This window comes from Pristiophorus japonicus, chromosome 7 (assembly GCF_044704955.1).
Source record: "Pristiophorus japonicus isolate sPriJap1 chromosome 7, sPriJap1.hap1, whole genome shotgun sequence".
NCBI classification, from domain to species: Eukaryota; Metazoa; Chordata; class Chondrichthyes; family Pristiophoridae; genus Pristiophorus; species Pristiophorus japonicus.
In genome coordinates this window covers 247,040,704-247,063,082 of record NC_091983.1, presented here as the reverse complement: position 1 = coordinate 247,063,082, position 22,379 = coordinate 247,040,704, and the positions used below count along the sequence as shown (strand labels likewise).

General features: G+C 44.6%; 1 protein-coding gene across 12 annotated transcripts in view; it reads left to right on the top strand.

Annotated features, from left to right (window-relative positions):
- Nucleotides 1–22,379, top strand: part of tjap1 (tight junction associated protein 1 (peripheral)) — a 258,207-nt gene that overhangs the window by 136,424 nt on the left and 99,404 nt on the right. For 10 of the 12 annotated variants that reach the window (XR_011593916.1, XR_011593915.1, XR_011593914.1 and 7 more), the window contains 2 exons: nt 5,941–6,102; nt 12,253–12,319. Coding sequence is in view for 8 of the 12 variants with exons in the window: in XM_070885872.1 (XP_070741973.1) it covers nt 5,941–6,102; nt 12,253–12,319 (229 nt within the window). In the remaining 4 variants the exon portion in view is untranslated. Of the gene's footprint in view, nt 1–5,940; nt 6,103–12,252; nt 12,402–22,379 lie in introns of those variants that run through there. The other 2 variants (XM_070885874.1, XM_070885875.1) reach the window with 2 other exon arrangements.

The window sequence follows — 22,379 nt, the reverse complement described above, 5'->3', positions numbered from 1 at the left end:
CGCCCGCTGATGACACTTCGTGTGCCCAGGTCTTAAACAAATTTCCTTTGCTGTTCGAACCAGGCATCGGGAAATTCCAAGGAGCAAAAGTGCAGATCCACCTAATTCCGGGGGCGCGACCCATCCATCACTCGGCGAGAGCAGTACCGCACATGATGAGAGGGTAGAGATCGAGCTAGACCAGCTGCAAAGATGGGGCATCATTTCCCCGATCGAGTTCAGCGAGTGGGCCAGTCCGACTGTCCCAGTCCTCAAGGGAGACTGGAGACGGCACCGTCAGAATCTGTGGCGATTACAAAGTAACTATTAATCGTTTCTCCCTGCAGGACCAATACCCACTACCAAAAGCCAACGACCTCTTTGCAATGCGGGCGGGAGGAAAGACATTCACGAAGCTGGATCTGACTTCAGCCGACATGACGCAGGAACTGGAGGAATCATCGAAGGCCCTCACCTGCACCAACACGCACAAACGTCTTTTTATTTATAACAGATGCTCGTTTGGAATTCGATCAGTGGCGGCGATATTCCAGAGAAATCCATGGAAAACTTACTGAAGTCGGTCCCGCGCACTGTGGTCTTCCAGGACGACATCTTGGTCACAGGTCGGAACACAGTCGAGCACCTGCAGAAACTGGAGGAGGTTCTTAGTCGACTGAACCGCGTGGGGCTCAGGTTAAAACGCTCAGTGCGTTTTCCTGGTGCCTGAAGTGAAGTTCCCGGGAAGGAGGATTGCAGCAGATGGCATCAGGCCCACCAACGCGAAGACGGAGGCAATCGAACGCACCAAGGCCACAGAACGTGACAGAGCTGCGGTCGTTTCTGGGACTTTGGTAACTTTTACCGGGTCTTAGCTCTACATGTCTTACTACGAAAAGGGGGCGAATGAGTTTGGGGTAAAAGTGAGAAAATTGTTATGCTCAAACGAATTGCTTGTGTTGTATGATCCATGTAAACGTTTGGTACTAGCATGTATGGTGTCTGGTGTGTATTGCAACAAGCCAATGATTTCGGAAAACTGCAACCGGTTGCTTATGCATCCAGGAGTCTGTCTAAGGGCGAGAGAGCCTACAGCATGATTGAAAAAGAAGCGTTAGCGTGTGTCTATGGCGTAAAGAAAATGCATCAATACCAGTTTGGGCTAAAATTTAAATTGGAAACCCACCATAAGCCACTTATATCCTTGTTTTCCGGAGTAAAGGGATAAATACCAATGCATCGGCCCGCATCCAGAGATGGGCGCTCACGTTATCCGCATACAACTACGCCATTCGCCACAGGCCAGGCACAGAAAACTGCGCCGATGCTCTGTCGGCTGCCATCACCCACAATGGGGGTGGAAATGGCGCAGCCCGCAGATCTAGCCATGATTATGGAAGCATTTGAGAGTGAGCAATCAACCGTCATTGCCCGGAAGATCAAAACCTGGACAAGCCAGGACTCCTTATTATCTCTAGTCAAAAGCTGTGTGCTTCACGGGAGCTGGTCCAGTGTCCCAGTGGAAATGCAGGAAGAGATAAAGGCGTACCAGCAGCGCAAAGATGAAATGTCTATACAGGCAGACTGCCTTTTGTGAGGCAATCGAGTAGTGGTCCCCCAAGAAGGGCAGAGACACCTTCATCAATGACCTCCACAGTACCCACCCAGGCATTGTAATGATGAAAGCGATAGCCAGATCCCACGTGTGGTTGCCCGGTATCGATGCGGACTTAGTTCTGCGTCCACAGATGTAATACATGCTCACAGTTAAGCAATGTACCCAGGGAGGCGCCGCTAAATTTATGGTCTTGGCCCTCCAAACCGTGGTCTGGAGTACACGTCGACTATACCTGCCCGATCTTGGGTAAAATATTCCTTGTGGTTGTAGACGCGTACTCCATGTGGATTGAATGTGAGATAATGTCAGCTAACGTGCGCTGCCACGACTTAAAGCCTGCGGGCCATGTTTGCCACACACGGCTTACCCGATGTCCTGGTGAGCGACAACGGGCCATGTTTTACCAGTGCGGAGTTCAAAGAATTCATGACCCGTAACGGGATCAAACATGTCACATATGCCCGTTTAAACCAATATCCAATGGGCAGGCTGAGAGAGCAGTGCAAACCATCAAGCAAGGGGGGTAACTGAAGGCTCACTGCAGACTCGCCTATCCCGAGTCCTGCTTAGCTACTGCACGAGACCACACTCACTGGGATCCCACCTGCTGAACTCATGAAAAGAGCACTTAAGTCAAGGCTCTCGTTAATTCACCCTGATCTACATGAACAGATAGAGAGCAGGTGGCTTCAACAAAGTGCATACCATGATAGCGCAAATGTGTCACGCAAGATTGAAATCAATGATCCTGTATTTGTATTAAATTATGGACAAGGTCCCAAGTGGCTTCCCGGCACTGTCGTGGCCAAAGTGGGGAGCAGGGTGTTTCGGGTCAAACTTTCAAATGGACTCATTCACCGGAAACACTTGGACCAAATCAAACTCAGATTCAAACCCTGAGCAACCCGCCTTGGACCCTACCTTTTTTGATTTCCCCCAGCACACACATCAGTGGCAAACAGCACCACGGTTGATCAGGAAGCAGAACCCATCATCCACAGTAGCCTTGCATGGTCCAACACACCAGGCAGCCCAGCAAGGCCAGCTGTACAGCAGCCTAGCGAGGGCCCAACAAATGATTCAACAACAGCTTTCACACCGAGAACCAGGGCAAGAAGGGCCCCAGATCGACTCACATTGTAAATAGTTACACTATTGACTTTGGGGGGGGGGGGAATGTTATATATGGGGACTTGTATTTACTCTGACAGCCACCAGAGGGCTCATTCCCCGGAGTCCTAAAGGATCCCATAATCCCTTGGGAGCACAGGTATTTAAGAAGGCTTTACAGGTTGGAGAGGCACTCTGGCGACCTGCAAATAAAAGACTACGGTCACACTTTACTTTGAGCTCAGTGTTCAGTCTGACTCTTTCTCCATACATTACACACACAATTGGAACAGGCGTGACTGGCCAATTGGCCTCCTCCAGAGCTGTAAAATCCTACGATTCTGTGCCTCTACTCTGACCAGGTTGCTTGTTCCTGGAAATTAATCAGGATACAGGGGCTTTATTTTAGGTGTGAATTGAATTGTATGTTGTCCAAGCATTTAGCAAATATCAGAGTTGGGTAACATGGATTATCTGCATGCAGCTTGCTTTTTATATAGCGCCTTTAACATAGTAAAACATCCCAAGGTGCTTCACAGGAGTGTTATGAGACAGAATTTGACCCCGAGTCACAGAAATATTAGGACAGGTGACCAAAAGCTTGGTCAGAGAGGTAGGTTTTAAGGAGTATCTTCAAGGAGGCGAGAGGGATAGAGGCAGAGAGGTTTAGGGAGCGAATTCCAAAGCCTAGGGCCTACGTAGCTGAAGGTATATCTGCAGGTGGCGCCCCGGCCAGCCGCAGGTCGGGGATAAAAGGAGGAGCATGCCACTTCAAGATACAGCGCGAGCTGTACCAGGAGGGTGACGGCTTTGAGGAGTGTGTTCAGGAACTTCGGGGCCCAGGTACAGCAGAGATACGACGAGTGATTATAGCGGTGAATGACCAGGGCAGAAGAGCAGAGAGAATTCAGGGCCCAAGAGCAATGTGATTGGGGCCCAGGAGAGGTGAGAGTTTGGGGCCCAGGGGCAGCATGGGCCAGCCCACACTGCGATATGTGTGCGCACTAGGTCCATGCAGCAGAGCTGGTCTCCAGTCGTGTTGGTTAATCCTTGCCACTGGACCAAGACCTAGCTCTGTCAAACCTGTGTGGTGGCTGGTGTGCAACGGTCACCACACGTTAAAAAAATCCACACACCGGCATCTTCCACCCTTCAATATGTAGTTCGCGACCTGGAATATCAGGTCCTCATCAAACACTGTGAACTCAACTCTTTTTGGTGTGGAGGCAAGTCATCCTCGATACAAGGGACCGCCTAAGAGGGAGACATCTGCCCATGATGCGGTGATAGAAATCGGGAATGCACAAGAGGTCAAACTTGGAGGAGTGCAGTTATCTCGGAGGGCTTTAGGGCTGGAGGAGGTTAGAGATAGGGATGGGTGAGGCCATGGAGGGATTTGATCACGAGAATTAAAATGTTAAATTCAAGCCCTTGCTGGATCCTGAGCCAATGTAGATCAGTGAATACAGAGGTGATTGGTAAACGGGATGGTGCAAGTTCTGTGCAATACTTTACAGCATTGTTTCTTTAATCATGATTGAAAAAAAAATAAGGGCCTTTGGATGGTGAGTACTGGAGAATTCTCATGTCTTGCAAGGTATTTACAGCACATGCTGGTGTTTATGCTCCACACAAGCTCCACCCTCCTAACCCTATGAACATATCTCTCTATTCCTTTCTCCTTCATGTGCTTATCTAGCTTCAGTAGAATGGCCTCTATTTTCGAGTTGAGATGAATGAGTTAACATTCTTAGCGAGCTTGACAGAGTAGATATTGCGAGGTTGTTTCCCCTGGCTGGAGAGTTTAGAACTATGGGACATAGTCTCAGGATAAGGGGTTTGCCATTTTGGACTGAGTTGAGAAATTTCTTCACTGAGGACTTTGATTCTTTATAATTCTCTACCCCAGAGGGCTGTGGATGTCGTTGAGTATATTCAAGGCTGAGATCAATAGATTTTTGGACAATAAGGCAATCGAGATATGGGGATAGGACGGGAAAGTGGTGTTGAGGTAGAAGATCAGCAATGTTCTTACTGAATGACGGAGCAGACTCGAGGAACCTTATAGCCTACTCCTGTTCCTATTTCTTTATATTCTTGTGTTCCCCTTAAATTCATCTATTCTAGTCGCCACAACGACTTGTAGTAGCGAGTTCCAAATTCTAACCACTTAAAGACATTTCTCCTGAATTCCCTATTGGATTTGTTAGTGGCTATCATATTTATGATCTCTAGTTCTGGTTTCCCCCGCAAACATCTCCTCTACATCTACCCTATCACACCCTTTCATAACCAAGACCTCTATCAGGTCACCCCTCAATCTGTTCTCTTTTAGAGAAAAGAGCCCCAGTCTGTTCAATCTTTTCTGATGGGTATAACCTCTTACTTCTCGTATAATTCTAGTAAATCTTTTTTTGTACCGTCTCCAGTGCTTTTATGCCCTTTTTTATAATATGGAGACCAGAACTGTTCACAGTACTCTAAGTGTGGTCTAACCAAGGTTCAACAACATTTCCCTGCTTTTTAGTTCTACCCTTCTAGAAATGAACACCAGTCTTTGACTAGAGATCTGAATTTTGTGAATGAAGTGTCATTTCCATCATCCTCATACATTGCATTTTGAAGATCTATAAAACTCTTTCATCCAACAGTGCTCGAGCTTTTTCAAACAAGAAATATGTTCTAAAACAGTATTTTTTTCTCCCGATGGACTGATTCCATTATTACATATAGTGTGCTCAGTATCTTGCTGTGTCTAATTTTTATTTATTTACCGTATAAATATAGCTGACATATAGCTTTAGTTTGTACATATTGGTCTGATGGCATGGGATTTGAATGAGTTAGGAGAACACGATGGATATCTCACATGATTGCCAGTAATCAATACAGCATTCACAGAGCAATAGTTAATCCTGTTCCATTTAGTATATACAAGGGTGCAGCTTCCAGTTCATAGGGGACTTGGCCTACTATTGAAATTGCCTCTTGCTCTCTTTCGTCCCCGACCCCACCATTTTTGTCTGAAAATCTAAACCTCCCTCGAGACTACTTGGCTTTGAACCCGTATCTTTCTCCAGTTGTTCTCCTGGTAGCGAGTTCCACATTCTAACCTCATGCCATGCCTACTAAACTGCCTGTTCTCCCATGTGTATGTTGTTCTGCTGTCCTTCTTTGAAATGATGTTCCTCTTAGTGTCATGCTATATTTTCTCTCTCTCTTTTTTTCAACAGACAGTTGCAGCAGCAGAATGAAGAGTTGCGTCGAAGGCTGACTCACAGCACACACAAGTTGGAGATTATGGAGACTGACTTTGAATCTAGTCGACATTACCTTGAGGCAGAACTAAGCCATGCCCGGGAAGAGATGGACAAACTGAGGGACAAATTCCGCAGGTCAGCAGTGTAGGACTGCTTTTTTGTTTTGTTACTTTAAATGCCAGATTACACACACACTCAATTGCATGATCAGGTGTTTATTGAAACCTCATACTATCCACAACTAGTAAGAGTGCACAAAACCAGTATGAGAACAAGGTGCTGAGACACACTATCCACGATTCCAGTGTGAGTTACTGAACAGTGTTCCCTTATATTTCTCATACCAATTTCCCCTTTGATCACTGCATTCCATGAATACTACCAATAAATCATAGTACATCAAGGATACATACAAATGCCAACAGAATAACAACATAAACTAAACAACTAGCCACTCAACTCTTCTTATTGTTTTGTTGCTGCAATAAAATTCTTCCCAGCCATTTTATTACTATAAACAAGAGTGATCAAGCTGACACATTCCAGACCATTACACATACGGCTGAATGACTCTCACATATTCTACTATCTTCTTTCCTGTGAAGATATCCTTTGCTTTGAAATTCTCTTACCCAGTGTACAACCCATGCTCAGCATAAAGCTGTTTTAACTTTTAACTCATGTGCTGGTCTCAGAGTACCCAGAAAGCAGAGTGAGGTATTCGGGTAATACGGACTTTCGCCCCCCCCCCCCCAACCAGCTCAAATGATGGCACTCGACCGTCGGTGTGTGGGTAAATTTTTTATACGCAGTTCTATACAGATCAAGGATCAAATGTTATGTTAGCAATTTCAGTGGGGCTGAAATTGTAGGCGGAGGCTTCCTGTGAGCGGATGCCTCTGACCTGCAAAATATCTACGCACTTACCTGATGGTCCCAGAATTTCGGAGACTTGTGTTCCTGGGCCATTACACGTAGGCCTCCATAGAGGCCCATGTATCCCAGGGGTGCATGCAGTTCGCAAGCGCCCCTGGGATCACGTAGGCCAGCCCAAACAATGAAAGAAGGGGGATCCCCATAAGTATGAACAGGAACCTCCCCCCACTATATACAGGGCTTTCAAATAAATTTAATAAAATCACATTTAAAATGAATCAAATGGCATTTAATTAAATATATAAAACAAATTAAATTTAAAAAAAAAAGATATATTTACACATTTTAAAGGGTCTAAAAATAAATTTGCCATATTTTACAGGTTTTTAAATGAATAAATTATTGAAGAAATTTTTTTTCTGTCCTTTAAAAGTCTTATGCTGGTAAAAGCAGGCCTTACACCTGATTTCACCAGGCATAGGACTTTCACGGGCATTCTCTGGGCACAAGTTGGGCAAATAGCCCGCGGGAGCCCTTTTCCCGAAGATGTGTGCAAAAGTTCCGGGTTTTAGCATATGCACTTGCATGCCCAAACCCGGAACTTGTGTGGCCCCTATGGGCAAGTGCGCACCTCGTCCACACCCGTAGGGGCTGCAAATTATGGCCCAATGTGTTTTTACTGCTGTTCAGGCTTTTGTTCAAAGTTTTGAAAAATGTGTTGCTTGCCTAAAGTTTGGACTGTGGGATGCTTATCAGTACTGGGGAGACAGAAGTAACAAAGGAAGGTTCAACTCTGAGGAAAGCAACAACAGTTAAACTATGTTGAACAGAATGTTCTTTTAGGGAGGGGTTACTCTGACAAGAATGTGCTGGTTAGTCAGACACAACAATTCAACAGTAGTTATCGGAGTGTCTAGCCAGAGCTTCACTCTGCTTATCAATGTATTTCCATAGTTGTACTTGGAGTGCTTGATGCAGCTGCACACTGTTTTAGATAAGTCAATTGGAGTTTTTCTCCAGCTGTACCAGTGGATAAGAGGTTTCTGTAGATTTTAGTTCTGCCCCCCCCCCCCCTCCCCCCCATTTGGCTTTATTTATTGAACAATGGATAAAGGCAGTTCAAAGAGCCATAATACTGATCGCTGCGATAGAGGATTGAACTATGAGGAAAGACTGGAGAAATCTGGGTTTTTCAGTCTCATTCCTCCTTATCTCTAACATCCTCCAGCTCCAAAAGCACCCACCTCCATCCTCTCCCTATTGCACTGACTTTGACCTCTTGTGCACCACTCTTTCCCCCCCCCCCCCCCCCCCCCCCCCCTCCATTTTCAACCCACCATTGGCAGCTGTGCCTTCAGATACCAAGATCCTACTCTGGAATTCTGTCTTTATACCCCACCCCCACTTCCTTCTCCTCATCCAAGACACTTAAAACTTTCCTCTGACCAAGCTTTCGGCCCCCTCTATCTACTTTAACTCTGAGTCTGTTTTCCTTGCATGTCTGGGCTTTGTGCCATTTTCTACATTCTATAAATGCTTGTAATAATTGGTGAAAGGATGAGACTTTATACAGGTATGTGAGATGGTAAACAATTTAGAAAAAAGAAATCTGCACAACTACAACTAGGACTGTGGGTTCAAACTTGTCAAAGGAAAAGACCAGGAACAACTTCACAAAGTAATCATAGAAGTTTACAGCACGGAAGGAGGCTATTTTGGCCCATTGTGTCCGTGCCAGCCGATGAGCTATACAGCCTAATCTCATTTTTCAGCTCTTGGTCCGTAGCCTTGTAGGTTACGGCACTTCAACAGCACATCCAAGTGCTTTTTAAATGTGGTGAGGGTTTCTGCCTCTACCACCCTTTCAGGCAGTGTGTTCCTGACCCCCACAACCCTCTGCGTGAAGAAATTTCCCCTCAAATCCCCTCTAAACCTCTTACGAATTACTTTAAATATATGTGAAGAGAAAAAGATTATTGAAGACAAATGTAAGTCCCTTGCAGTCAGAACCAGGTGAATTTATAATGGGGAACAAAGAAATGGCAGACCAGTTGAACAAATACTTTGGTTCTGTCTTTTCAAAGGAAGACACAAATAACCTTCCAGAAATACTAGAGAACTGAGGGTCTAGTGGGAAGGAGAAACTGAAGGAAATCCTTATTAGTCGGGAAATTGTGTTAGGGAAATTGATGAGATTGAAGGCCGATAAATCCCCAGGGCCTGATTGTCTGCATCCCAGAGTACTTAAGGAAGTGGCCCTAGAAATAGTGAATGCATTGGTGATCATTTTCCAACAGTCTTATCGGCTCTGGATCAGTTCCTATGGACTGGAGGGTAGCTAATGTAACACCACTTTTTAAAAAAAAAGGAGGGAGCGAGAAAACTGGTAATTATAGACCGGTTAGCCTGACATCAGTAGTGGGGAAAATGTTGGAATCAATTATTAAGGATGAAATAGCAGTGCATTTGGAAAGCAGTGACAGGATCGGTCCAAGTCAGCATGGATTTATAAAAGGGAAATTATGCTTGACAAATCTTCTGTAATTGTTTGAGGATATAACTAGTAGAGTGGACAAGGGAGAACCAGTGGATGTGGTGTATTTGAACTTTCAAAAGGCCTTTGACCCTAGCTATTTACAATATACATCAATGATTTTGATGAAGGAATTGAGTGTAATATCTCCAAGTTTGCAAATGACACTAAGCTGGGTGGTGGTGTGAGCTGTGAGGAGGATGCTAAGAGGCTGCAGGGTAACTTGGACAGGTTAGGTGAGTGGGCAAATGCATGGCAGATGCCATAATGTGGATAAATGTGAGGTTATTCACTTTGGTGGCAAAAACGCGAAGGCAGAATATTATTGAATGGTGGCAGATTAGAAAAAGGGGAGGTGCAACGAGACCTGGGTGTCATGGTACATCAGTCATTGAAAGTTGACATGCAGGTACAGCAGGTGGTGAAGAAGGCAAATGGTCTGATGGCCTTCATAGCTAAGGGATTTGAGTATAGGAGCAGGGAGGTCTTACTACAGTTGTACAGGGCCTTGGTGAGGCCTCACCTGGAATAGTGTGTTCAGTTTTGGTCTCCTAATCTGAGGAAGGACGTTCTTGCTATTGAGGGAGTGCAGTGAAGGTTCACCAGACTGATTCCCGGGATGGCAGGACTGACGTGAGGAGAGGCTGGATCGACTGGGCCTGTATTCACTGGAGTTTAGAAGGATGAGAGGGGATCTCATAGAAACATATAAAATTCTGATGGGAATGGACAGGTCAGATGCAGGAAGAATGTTGGGGAAGTCCAGAACCAGGGGACACAGTCTAAGGAGAAGGGGTAAGCCATTTAGGACTGAGATGAGGAGAAACTTCTTTACTCAGAGTTGTTAACATGTGGAATTCTCTACCGCAGAGAGTTGCTGATGCCTGTTCATTGGATATATTCAAGAGGGAGTTAGATATGGCCCTTACGGCTAGAGGGATCAAGGGGTATGGAGAGAAAGCAGGAAAGGGGTACTGAGGTGAATGATCAGCCGTGATCTTATTGAATTGTGGTGCAGGCTCAAAGAGCCGAATGGCCTACTCCTGCACTTATTTTCTATATTTCTATGCTCCCTTGTTGACCCCTCTGCTGAGGGAAACAGGTCCTTCCTATCCACTCTATCCAGGCCCTTCATAATTTTATACACCTCAATAAAGTCTCCCCTCAGCCTCCTCTGTTCCAAAGAAAACAAACCCAACCTATCCCATCTTTCCTCAAAGCTAAAATTCTCCAGTCCAGGCAACAGCCTCGTAAATCTCCTGTGTACCCTTCTCTAGTGTAATCACATCTTTCCTGTAATATGTTGACCAGACTGCACGCTGTAATCTAGCTGTGGCCTAACCAGTGTTTTATACAGTTCAAGCATGACTTCCCTGCTTTTGTATTCTATGCCTCAGCTAAAAAAGGCAAGTATTCCATATGCCTTCTTATCCACCTTATCTACCTGGCCTGATACCTTCAGGAATCTGTGGACCTACACTCCAAGGTCCCTTTGTTTCTCTACACTTTTCAGTTTTGTACCATTTAATGTGAATTCCCTTGCTTGTTAGACCCTCCCAAGACTTCACACTTACTGTTCTGCCCAACTGACCAATTCAGTGATATCTTCCTGCAATCTACAGCTTTCTTCTTCATTATCAACACAGCCTATTTTACTATCATTTGCAAACTTCTTAATCATATTCCCTACATTCAAGTCTAAATCGTTGATATATACCACAAAAAGCAAGGGACCTAGTACTGAGCCCTGCGGAACCCCACTGGAAACAGCCTTCCAGTCACAAAAACACCCGTCAACTATTACCCTTTGATTCCTGCCTCTGAGCCAATTTTGGATCCAATTTGCCACTTTGCCCTGGATTCCATGGGTTTTTACTTTCGTGACCAGTCTGCCATGTGGGACCTTATCAAAAGCCTTGCTAAAATCCATATACACCATCAAACAGACTACCCTCATCAACTTTCCTTGTTACCTCCTTAATTGATTTTTGGGAAGAGTAATGGTGGTGAAAACCCTGGAATAATTGAAGAGATGACTGGATGCTGTAATGGGGGATTAAGGATCTTTCTGCATGGACAAGCTTAAGATAGGTTGAATGGTCTTCCTCATCTACCAGGGGATGTTTGTACTCGAGAAGGAACTTTTATATAGCTAGTGTTTCCCATCGAGTGAATTCTTTTGAAGTGCAAGAACTGTTGTTTGGGCAAACATGGCAGGCAATGTATCATCGAGGCTCCCCCAGACAGCAAATAAAGTGAATCATGAGGTAATCTGTGTTGATGGTTAAGAGAATAATGTAGGTCAGGATACTAGAAGAATTCTCTACGTTTCTTTGACGTAAGGCCATAAAACTTTTAACAACTGCTTACACTGGCAAATAGTGCCTTGCTTTAATATCTCATGTAAAAGACAGTGCCTCCTTTAATGCAGCATTCCCTCAGTACTACATTGAAGAGTCGGTGCATGCTGTCTTTCCATGTCCTCGGTGTTCTCAGTGGGGCTTGAACCCACAACCTGATTGCATTGAGCGCTGTGCCGAGCTGGAACTTAAATAACAAATAACCTATAGACACTCTGTGCTCTTGAAAACACATTTTATATGATGCCTTTTAGTTCTCCCAGCTAACTCGTTGAGAGATATATATTGAAAAAAAGTGAGGCTTTGGTTATATACATAACAGATTTGCTTGTTTGTCGGCTTTTCTTTTGTTTGTAATTCTCCATTCGCCTTCCTATATATAATGTACAACTTCAGCACTGACTTATCTAGTTTTTTAGTATTTGTATGTTTTTTCTGAGGTGCTGACAACTGACTGGTATTATGTCAATGCTTCTGTAAAAGCTGAATTGGATTTTGTTTTCTCTGCCTATGTAGATTACAGAATAGTTACACTGCATCCCAGCGATCTAATCAGGAGCTGGAGGACAAGCTGCATGCCCTGGTGAGTGACAATGTCAATGCATTTCTCTCTCTGAAGGGAATCAGCATTTGATTTTCACAGCATGCAGCCATTCAAGTGTCAGGCAAGTTTATCCTTCAGCATTTTTAATTTAACTGGTGCCATCCTGTATTATTACATCTCAACTTATAATGTTTTTGTAATGCATACCAGTGTTATCGTTCACTATTGTCACTCAATTGCTCTTTATTACATGAATAAGATTGTATTGTTTTGTGATAAAATAGTGAAGGTGTTTTGCATTTTACCTGGTAGTCATCACCTGGCATTAATGTTTACATTGCCCAAATAGAGTGCCCTATGATGGGAAAAGGTTGAGTGTGGTAAATAATCTGCGAGTTTGCTGGTGAAACCAAGTTTTCTATTGTATAATATGCCAAATCGATAATTGTACTGCTGATATTCTGGCGCCAGCTTAAGAACATAAGAAATAGGAGCAGGAGTAGGCCATTTTGCCCCTCGAGCCTGCTCCGCCATTTAATAAGATCATAGCTGATCTGATCTTGGCCTCAATTCCAATTCCCTGCCCCCTCACCATAATCCTTGACTCCGTTATCGTTCAAAAATCTGTCCACCTTCACCTTAAATATATTTAATGACCAGCCTCCACAGGTCTCCGGGGTAGAGAATTCTAAAGATTCACGACCCTCAGAGAAAAAATTCCTCCTCCTCTCCGTTTTAAATGGGCGACCCCTTATTCTGAAATTATGCCCCCTAGTTCTAGATTCCCCCACAAGGCAAAATACCCTCTCTGCATCTACCCTGTCAAGCCCCCTCAGAATCTTGTATGTTTCAATAAGATCACCCCTCATTCTTCTAAACTCCAAAGAGTATAGAAACAGGTGCAGGAGTAGGCTGTTGGCCCTTTGAGCCTGCACCACCATTCAATAAGATCATGGCTGATCATTCACCTCAGTACCCCTTTCCTGCTTTCTCTCCATACCCCTTGATCCCTTTAGCAGTAAAGGCCATATCTAACTCCCTCTTGAATATATCCAATGAACTGGCATCAACAACTCATAGGCTCAACCTGCACAACCTTTCTTCAGAAGACGACCCCTTCATCTCTGGAATCAACCTCGTGAACCTTCAATGCAAGTATATGGCTCCTAAAATAAGGAGACTAAAACTGTACATAGTACGTGAGGTGTGGTCTCACCAATACACTCTGTACAGATGTAGCAGGTAGTCCCTTTTATACTCTATTCCCCTTGCAATAAAGGCCAACATTCCATTTGCCTTCCTGATTGCTGTACCTGCATACTAACTTTTTGTATTCCATATGCAAGGATCTAAAAGAGTTCCATATGCAAGGATCTCCAGATCCCTCTGTACTGCAGAATTTTGTAATCTCCCCCATTTAAATAATTTTGCTTTTTTATTTTTCTTTCAAAGTGGATAACCTCACATTTTCCCACATTTTACTCCAGCTGCCAAATGTTTGCCCACTCACTTAGCCTATCTATATCCCTTTGCAGATTCTTTGCATCCTCCGCACAACTTGCTTTCCCACCCATCTTTGTATCATCAGCAAATTTGATTACATTACACTTGGTCCCTTCATCCAAGTCATGAATATAAAATGTAAATAGTTGAGGACCCAGCACCGATCCCTGCAGCACCCCACTAGTTACTGTTTGCCAACCTGAAAATTACCCATTTATCCCGACACTCTGTTTTCTGTTAGTTAGCCAATCCTTTATCCACGCTAATATATTACCCCCAAGCCTGTGAGCTTTTATCTTATGTAGTAACATTTTGTGGCACGTTATCGAAAGGTTTCTGAAAATCCAAATATGCGACATCAACTGGTTCCCCCTTATCCACTCTGTTCGTTACATCCTCAAAGAACTGCAGCAAATTTGTCAAACATGATTTCCCTTTCATAAAATCATGCTGACTCTGACTGCATTATGATATTCTAAATGTCCTGCTACTTCCTTAATGACTGACTGCAGTATTTTCCCAATGATAGATGTTATGCTAACTGGTCTATAATTTCCTGCTTTCTGACTCCCTCCTTTCTTAAATAGTGGCGTTCCATTTGCGGTTTTCCACTCCGCTAGGACCTCTCCAGAATCCAGGGAATGTTGGTAGATTACAACCAATGCATCCACTATCTCTGCAGCCATTTCATTTAAGACCCTAGAATACATGCCATCAGGTCCAGGGGACTTGTTCACCTTTAGTCCCATTAGTTTGCTTAGTACTTCTTTAGTGATAGTGATTGTTTTAAGTTTCCCCCTCCAATAGCTCCTTGATTATCAATTATTAGGATGCTTTTAGTGTCTTCTACGTGAAGACTGATACAAAATATCTGTTCAAAGTTTCTGCCATTTCCCTGTTTCCCATTATTAATTCCACAGTCTCATCAAGGGACCAACATTTAGTTTAGCTGCTCTCTTCCTTTTTATATACCTGTAGAAGCTCTTGCTGTCTGTTTTTATATTTCTTGCTAGGTTGCTCTCATAATCCATCTTCTCTCTCTCTTTTTTTTTAGTCGTCCTTTGCTGGTTTCTAAAAATGTCCTAATCCCCTGGCCTTCCAGTAATCTTTGCAACATTGTGCATGCCTTTGTTTTCAATTTGATAGCATCCTTTACTTCATTTAATTAGCCACGGATGGTTCATCCTTCTCTTAGTCTTTCATTCTCATTGGAATATATCTTTCCTGAGAGATAGGAAATATCTCTAATTGTTTGCCACTGCTTATCTACCGTCGTACCCTTTAATCTATTTTCCCAGTCCACATTAGCCAACTCTGCCTTCATACCATTGTAATTGTCTTAATTTAAGTTCAGGTCACCTAACTGTCTCAACCTCAAACTGAATTTGAAATTCTACCATGCTATGATCACTCTTCCCTTGGTGCTGCTCCCAGCTCGCTGCTTTTAAATTCCCGCTGGTCTGCAGGTCTCTCGCTGGACGGCGCTGCTTTTAAGTTCCCGCTAGTCTGCTTTCATTAAAAAAAATGAAAGAAAAATAATTGCATTCTTCTGGCACTTTTCACAGCCTCAGGACACTATAGAATAGAATCTTGCAGCACAGAGACAAGCCATTCGGCCCAACTAGTCTGTGCTGGTGTTTATACTCTATACGAGTCGTCTCCCATTCTGTCTCCCTCATCTCAGCCTTTTAACATATCTTTCTATTCCCCTTTCTCATTTAGTCGCCTAGTTTCCTTTTGAAAGCATCTAAGCTATTTGCCTCAACTACTTTGAGGTAATGAGTTCCTTATTCTAACCACTCTGTTTTAAGAAATTTCTTCCTTCCATATTGGATTTATTAGTAGCTATCTTGTATTTATGGCCCCTAGTTCTATGGAATCTGATTCCACCAGCCTTTCTGGTAGTGCCTTCCAGATCTTAACAACCCGCTGTAAAGAAATTTCCCCTCATTTCTGCTCTAGCTCTTTTGCCAATTATGTTAAATCTATGACCTTGTACTCGAGAACTAGTCACACCTGTAGCCAAGCTGTTCCAGTACAGCTACAGCACTGGCATCTGTCTGACAATGTGGAAAACTGCCCAGGTATGTCCTGTCCACAAAAAGTAGGACAAATCCAAACTGGCCAATTACCGCCCCATCAGTCTACTCTCAATCATCAGCAAACTGATGGAAGGTGTTGTCGACAGTGCTATTAAGTGGTTGTTAATCGCCAATAACCTTACTCACCGATGCCCAGTTTGGGTTCCAACAGGACCACTTGGCTCCAGACCTCTAAATATTGGTCTAAACATGGACAAAAGAGCTGAATTCCAGAGGTGAGGTGAGAGTGACTGCCCTTGACATCAAGGCAGTATTTGACTGAGTGTGGCATCAGGGAGTCTAGTAAAATCAAAGTCATTGGGAATCGGGGGAAAACTCTCCACTGGCTGGAGTCATACCTAGTACAAAGGAAGATGGTTATGGTGGTTGGAGGTCAATCATCACAACCCCAGGACATTGCTGAAGGAGTTCATCAGGGCAATGCCCGATGCCGAACCATCTTCAGCTACTTCATCAGTAACCTTTACTCCATCATAACGTCAAAAGTGGCGATGTTCACTGATGACTGCAGTGTTCAGTGCCAATTGTAACTCCTCAGAATATGAAGCAGTCTATGCCATCATGCAGCAAGACCTGAATGAAGGACATTCAGGTTTGGGTTGATAAGTGGCAAGTAATGTATGCGCCACACAAGTGCCAGGCAATGACCATCTCCAACAAGCAAAAGTCTAACCACTGTCCCATGACATTCAATGGTATTACCATCGCCGAATTCCCAACCATCAACATCCTGGGCGTCGCCATTCACCAGAAACTTAACTGGACCAGCCACACACACACTGTGGCAACAAGAGCAGGTCAGAGGCTCCTCTGCTCCGTGAGTACAGGCAAGTACTCTCCACTTGCCTGGCTGACTGCAGGTCCAAGAACGCTCAAGATGCTCGACACCATCCAGGACAAAGCAGCCCGCTTGATTGGCAGTCCATCCACCACCTTAAATGTTTACTCCTTCCACCACTGGCGTATCGTGGCTGCAGTGTGTACCCTCTAAGATTCACTGCAGCAACTCGCCAAGGCTTCATCGCCAGCTCCTCCCAAACCCACAACCTCTACCACCTAGAAGGACAAGGGCAGCAGGCTCATGGAACACCACCACCTCCACGTTCCCCTCCCAAGTCTCACATCAGCCGAGCTTGAAAGTATATCGCCGTTCCTTCATCGTCGCTAGGTCAAAATCCTGGAACTCCCTCCCGAACAGCACTGGGAGCACCTTCACTACACGGACTGTAGCTGTTCAAGAAGGCGGCTCGCCACCATCTTCTCCAGGGCAATTAGGGATGGGCAATAAATGCTGGCCTTGTCTGCAACGCCCACATCCCATGAACGAATTTTTTAAAAAAAGCATCATTACCAACCTACTTGCAAGAAGAAACAATTTCTCACTACTTGCTCTTTTAAAATCCCTCATAATTTTGAATACCTCTATTAGGTCTCCTTAACCTTCTCTGCCCTTGCACCCCTGTCAAAATAGTATCATTGAGATTATATTGCCTCTCCATGTTGTTTCTCCCAAAGTGCATCACTTCGCAATAGAAAATAGGTGCAGGAGTAGGCCATTCGGCCCTTCGAGCCTGTACTGCCATTCAATGAGTTCATGGCTGAACATGCAACTTCAGTACCCCATTCCTATAGAAACATAGCAATTATTCGTATTAAATTGTACCTGCCATGAGCCTGCCTATTTCACCAGTCTAGATGTCCCCCTGAAGTCTGCTACTATCCTGCTCACTATTGACTACGTTGCCAAGTTTTATATCATCTGCAAAATTCAAAATTGTACTTCCTATACCCAAGTCCAGGCCATTTATATATAACAAGTCAGAAAAAGATCTACTCTCTACCTCCCATCCTGTACCCAAATACCATGTGTTTCTAATTTCTGAATAAATCTGTTATTAGTTACTTTACCAAATGCTTTTTGAAAGTCCATTTCGACTATATCTTCCCTACTACCTTCATCAACCCTCTCTGTTCCTTCATCAAAGAACTCAATCAAGTTAGTCAGACACGATTTGTGTTTAACAAATCCGTGCTGAATGTCCCTTAATGCATGTTGCTCCAAGTGAATAGTATTTTTGTCCTCGACAATTGTCTTTAGCTGTTCCCACCACTGACGTTGGACTGATTGGCCTGTAGTTACCAGGATAATCCTTCTCCTTTTTTGAACAGGGATGTAACATTTGCAATCCTCCATTCTTGCACGATTCCCAGATCCAAAAAGGATTGGAAGATTGAGGTCAGAGATTCTGTTATCTCCATCCTAGCTTCCCTCAGTAACGTAGGATACATCCCATCTGGACAGGGTGGCGATAACTTTGAATGATGCCAACCTATTGAGCACCACCTTTCTATCTATTTCTCTCCTATCCGATATCACTATCCTCCTCCTCTACTGCAATATTAATGTCATCCTCTTATGAAGACAAATGCACAGTACTCATTCAGTACCTCCATAAGATTTCCTTTTTTGTCCCTTCATTTTTTTAACTATCCTTTTACTTTTTATATGTTTGTAAAGGGCTTTTGGTTTCCCTCTTGTTACCCACTAATCTTTTCTCTTACTCTTTCTTTGCCCTTCTTGTATCTTTTTCAATTTCTCCTGCATTCTACCTGGTTTTCGACTGTATCTCTACCTGACACATTTGTCACAATTCCTTTTTCTATTTTATTTGAACCTCTATTTCCTTTGTCATCTCTGGAGCTCTAGCTTTGGATGCCCCATCTTTCTTCCTTACTGGAATATACTTTGTTTGCACACAAGCTACTTCCGCTTTGAAGGCCTGATATTGCCCATTTGCAGTTTCCTGGTCAATCTTTTTTCCAGTCCATCTGATTAGATCCCTTATCAAATCACTGAAATTTGCGCTCTCCCAGCTGATATTTTTACCGTTGATTTTTCTTTGTCCCAGTCCATTACTACTTTAAACCAAATTGTATTATGCTAACTATATTAGCCCAGTGTTCTCCCACTGAAGCACACTCAACGTGCCCTACTCCGTTCCCCATAACTAGATGCAACACTGGTCAAAGTATCTTTGAGTTGTAGTCACTATTGTAATGGAGCGGCAGCCAAATTACGGATGGCAAGATCCCACAAACACAATGAGATACAGTTTTAGTGATATAAGAACAGAAAATGCTTGAAATCTCAGCGGGTCAGGCAGCATCTGTGGAGAGAGAAACAGTTAATGTTTCAGGTCGATGACCCTTCGTCAGAACGTCAGGTCATTAACCCGAAAAATTAACTCACTTTCTTTCTCCACAGCTACTGCCTGACCCGCTGAGATTTCGAGCATTTTCTGTTTCTATTTCAGATTTCAGCATCTGCAGTATTATGCTTTTGTAATAGTTTTAGTGATGTTGGTTGAGACACAAATATTGGCCAGGACACCAGGAAGATCTCCACTGCTCGTATAATAGTGCCACGATATTTTTTACATCCATCTGAGAGGGCAGACGGGAGTCTCGGTTTAATGTCTCATCTGAAAGACGGCATCTCCGACAGTGCAGCACTTCCTCCGTACTACAGTGATGTGTCAGTCTGGATTAAGAGCTCAAATCTCTGGAGTGGGACTTGAACCCACAATCTTCTGACACAGGAGTAAGAGTGCTGTCACTGAGCCACAGCTGACACTTAAGACCATTCCTTCGTGTTCAGTTTCTCGTGCACAATTTATTAAAAAATAGACATATTGGGTTTTTTTCAATAAAAGGTTCGAAGAGAACAGTTGAATTTGCAAAACTGAGCTGGAATGGGTAGTGAGCATTAACCAGATATCTGTTGAGGCATTTGCTGGAAACCTGCATGGCTGGTATAAAACTCTTGCTTTTGGTCATCCGGAGACAGTAATGCAGTATGGAGGTATATCAGGAACAGATATATCTGTGTTTACAGTGGCAGTTCCACGTTGCTAGAAACTGCTTACAGCAACAAGACAATGAATTATCCTTGAGATGTCCTCTACTCGTTAGAAGGATACAGTGTGATGTTTGTTTCCTGAAGGCCCCATGTTATATAACATGGTTTAGATTAGGTAAGTAATGCAAATGTGCATCTGGTGTTGCTACATCTTCTGCAATGCCACATTCAAGACTTGCGCTGTCCCCAGGGCTGCCCATTGATTAGGTACAGATATTGGACTAGAACACACATGGTTTTACTGTTAACCAATGCAATTAAATCCAGCTGAAGAGGCCAGCAGCAGTTTAACTAAGTCTAATTAATAGTGACCACTGTTTTAAACTGATATTAGATTCATTGCAGGTTAGCAGATATTGACCAGGTTTTGGGCTGATGAATTCAATTGTGATTCTTATTTCTTCCTCCCTCCCCAGGAGCCCTTGGTGCTGTTACAGATCTGTTACCCATGTCTGTTTTACCTGCTAGAATGGGCTGCAGTGAAAGTGCCAGTACAAAGTGGGTTATTTGTACCAGTCGACCACTAGTGCATTTGCACAGTAATTTCATTTTTCATTGCTGTATCACTCATGTATGTTCTCTTTCTCTCCTCACGCTGCCGCTGCTGCCTCTGGTGTGTGTCAGGCCTCTATCAGCCAAAGCTGGATCTATGCAGTTGCGTCTTTCTTTTCTCCATTTCTCTGCTTTACAGCTATTGATAGAGATGTCAAGATAGCACCAAATACCAATAATCTCTAATCTGTTTGCATAACAAATATCATTGATCCTGTTCAGAGTCGAACAGTTCCACATTTTACAGCTGCTACTGGTGCATTAATTATTGGAATTGGTAAAAGTGCTATCTGTTATACAGTGAGTCACACTGTAAGGGCCCAGGCTCCATTCCTCGTGTGTGCTGAATGAGTGATCTCAGCTAGGACAGCCTCGAGTCCCTGTGCAGGAAAAGGTTTGACAGTGTTCCATTCCTGATCACTGTCCAGTGACTTGTGCTGAAAAATGTGTACGTGTGCACGACAGCTGAGAATAGGATTGGACTTGGGCGTGTTGTCCCAATTGTGCAATCCTGGGGGCTACCAGCACCTCCGGAACTATATATCCATGCTTTCAGGAAAGGAGGGGAGCATGCGAGTATTTTTTAAAAAAAGGTCATTCTTGACACTAATACTGTGTCAAAAGGAGCAAAGTATTAAAATTAGAGTGTGAGCTAAATATATAACTGACACCAGATTCTACAGTGCAAAGAATAATTGTAAATGAGGCAGCAAGAGGAGTTTTGGTATCTTCCCACCCGAGTTATACACAATGTCTGCTTCTTTGCAGTGATTGCCATAATTATCGGCAGAAAAGGTACTAAGATGGTATTTTGCACAGATAATTGTATGCCTGGTTCAGTGACATCAAATGGTAAAATGTTGATCAGCATTATACCGAGATACTTTTAATAGATAAGTATCATTTTAACAAAGAAACATGTCCTGACGTCCCAAACTATTAATTCCATATATTTCTACACAGTGTAGTGGGATAACGTTTGGGGTTAGTCACCAGTTTCATTTTCAATGTCTGTTCAGATTGGTCGTGTCTACGCGTAAATATGAGCAAAACAGTTAGGGAAATAAAGAGTTTTAAAGTTTGATCTAACTGGAAGTGTGAAATAAATCTTGTACATCAAGAGCCCGATGCAGTGCAGAGCTTACACTGCAGTGCTGCAACCTCCCCATTACTCTTGGCCATTTTTTCCTTTCTCCATCCTTTTTTTCTGTCTCGATCTCTTTCTTTGTCTCTCTCTCAATTTCTCTTACTCCTTTCAGCATTTCATGCTGTCTCTCCTCAATTCTATGTCACCGTAACCATCTATCTCACTCTCCGTATCCCTTTCCCTATCTCGCTGTCCATACCAGCTTCCCCCCCCCCCCCATGTCTGTCTCCACACCCCTTCTCACCCTCTCTTGCTCTTCATCTCACCTTCCTCCTCTATCTTTGCAACTCCCCCTCCCCCTCGCTCTTCGCCTCCCCCTTACCCCCCCCCCTCGCTCTCCCCCTCCCCCCTCCCCCCCTCGCTCTCCCCCTCCCCCTCCCCCCCTCGCTCTCCCCCTCCCCCCTCGCTCTCCGCCTCCCCCTTACCCCCCCTCGCTCTCCGCCACCCCCCTCCCCCCCTCGCTCTCCGCCTCCCCCTCCCCCCCTCGCTCTCCGCCTCCCCCCTCCCCCCCCTCGCTCTCCCCCTCCCCCCTCCCCCCTCACTCTCCCCCTCCCCCTCCCCCCTCGCTCTCCCCCTCCCCCCCTCGCTCTCCGCCTCCCCCCTCCCCCCCTCGCTCTCCCCCTCCCCCCTCCCCCCCTCACTCTCCCCCTCCCCCTCCCCCCCTCGCTCTCCCCCTCCCCCTCCCCCCCTCGCTCTCCCCCTCCCCCCCTCGCTCTCCGCCTCCCCCCTCCCCCCCCCCTCGCTCTCCGCCTCCCCCTTCCCCCCTCGCTCTCCGCCTCCCCCCTCCCCCCCTCGCTCTCCGCCTCCCCCCTCCCCCCCTCGCTCTCCGCCTCCCCCTCCCCCCCTCGCTCTCCGCCTCTTCCCCCCTCCCCCCCT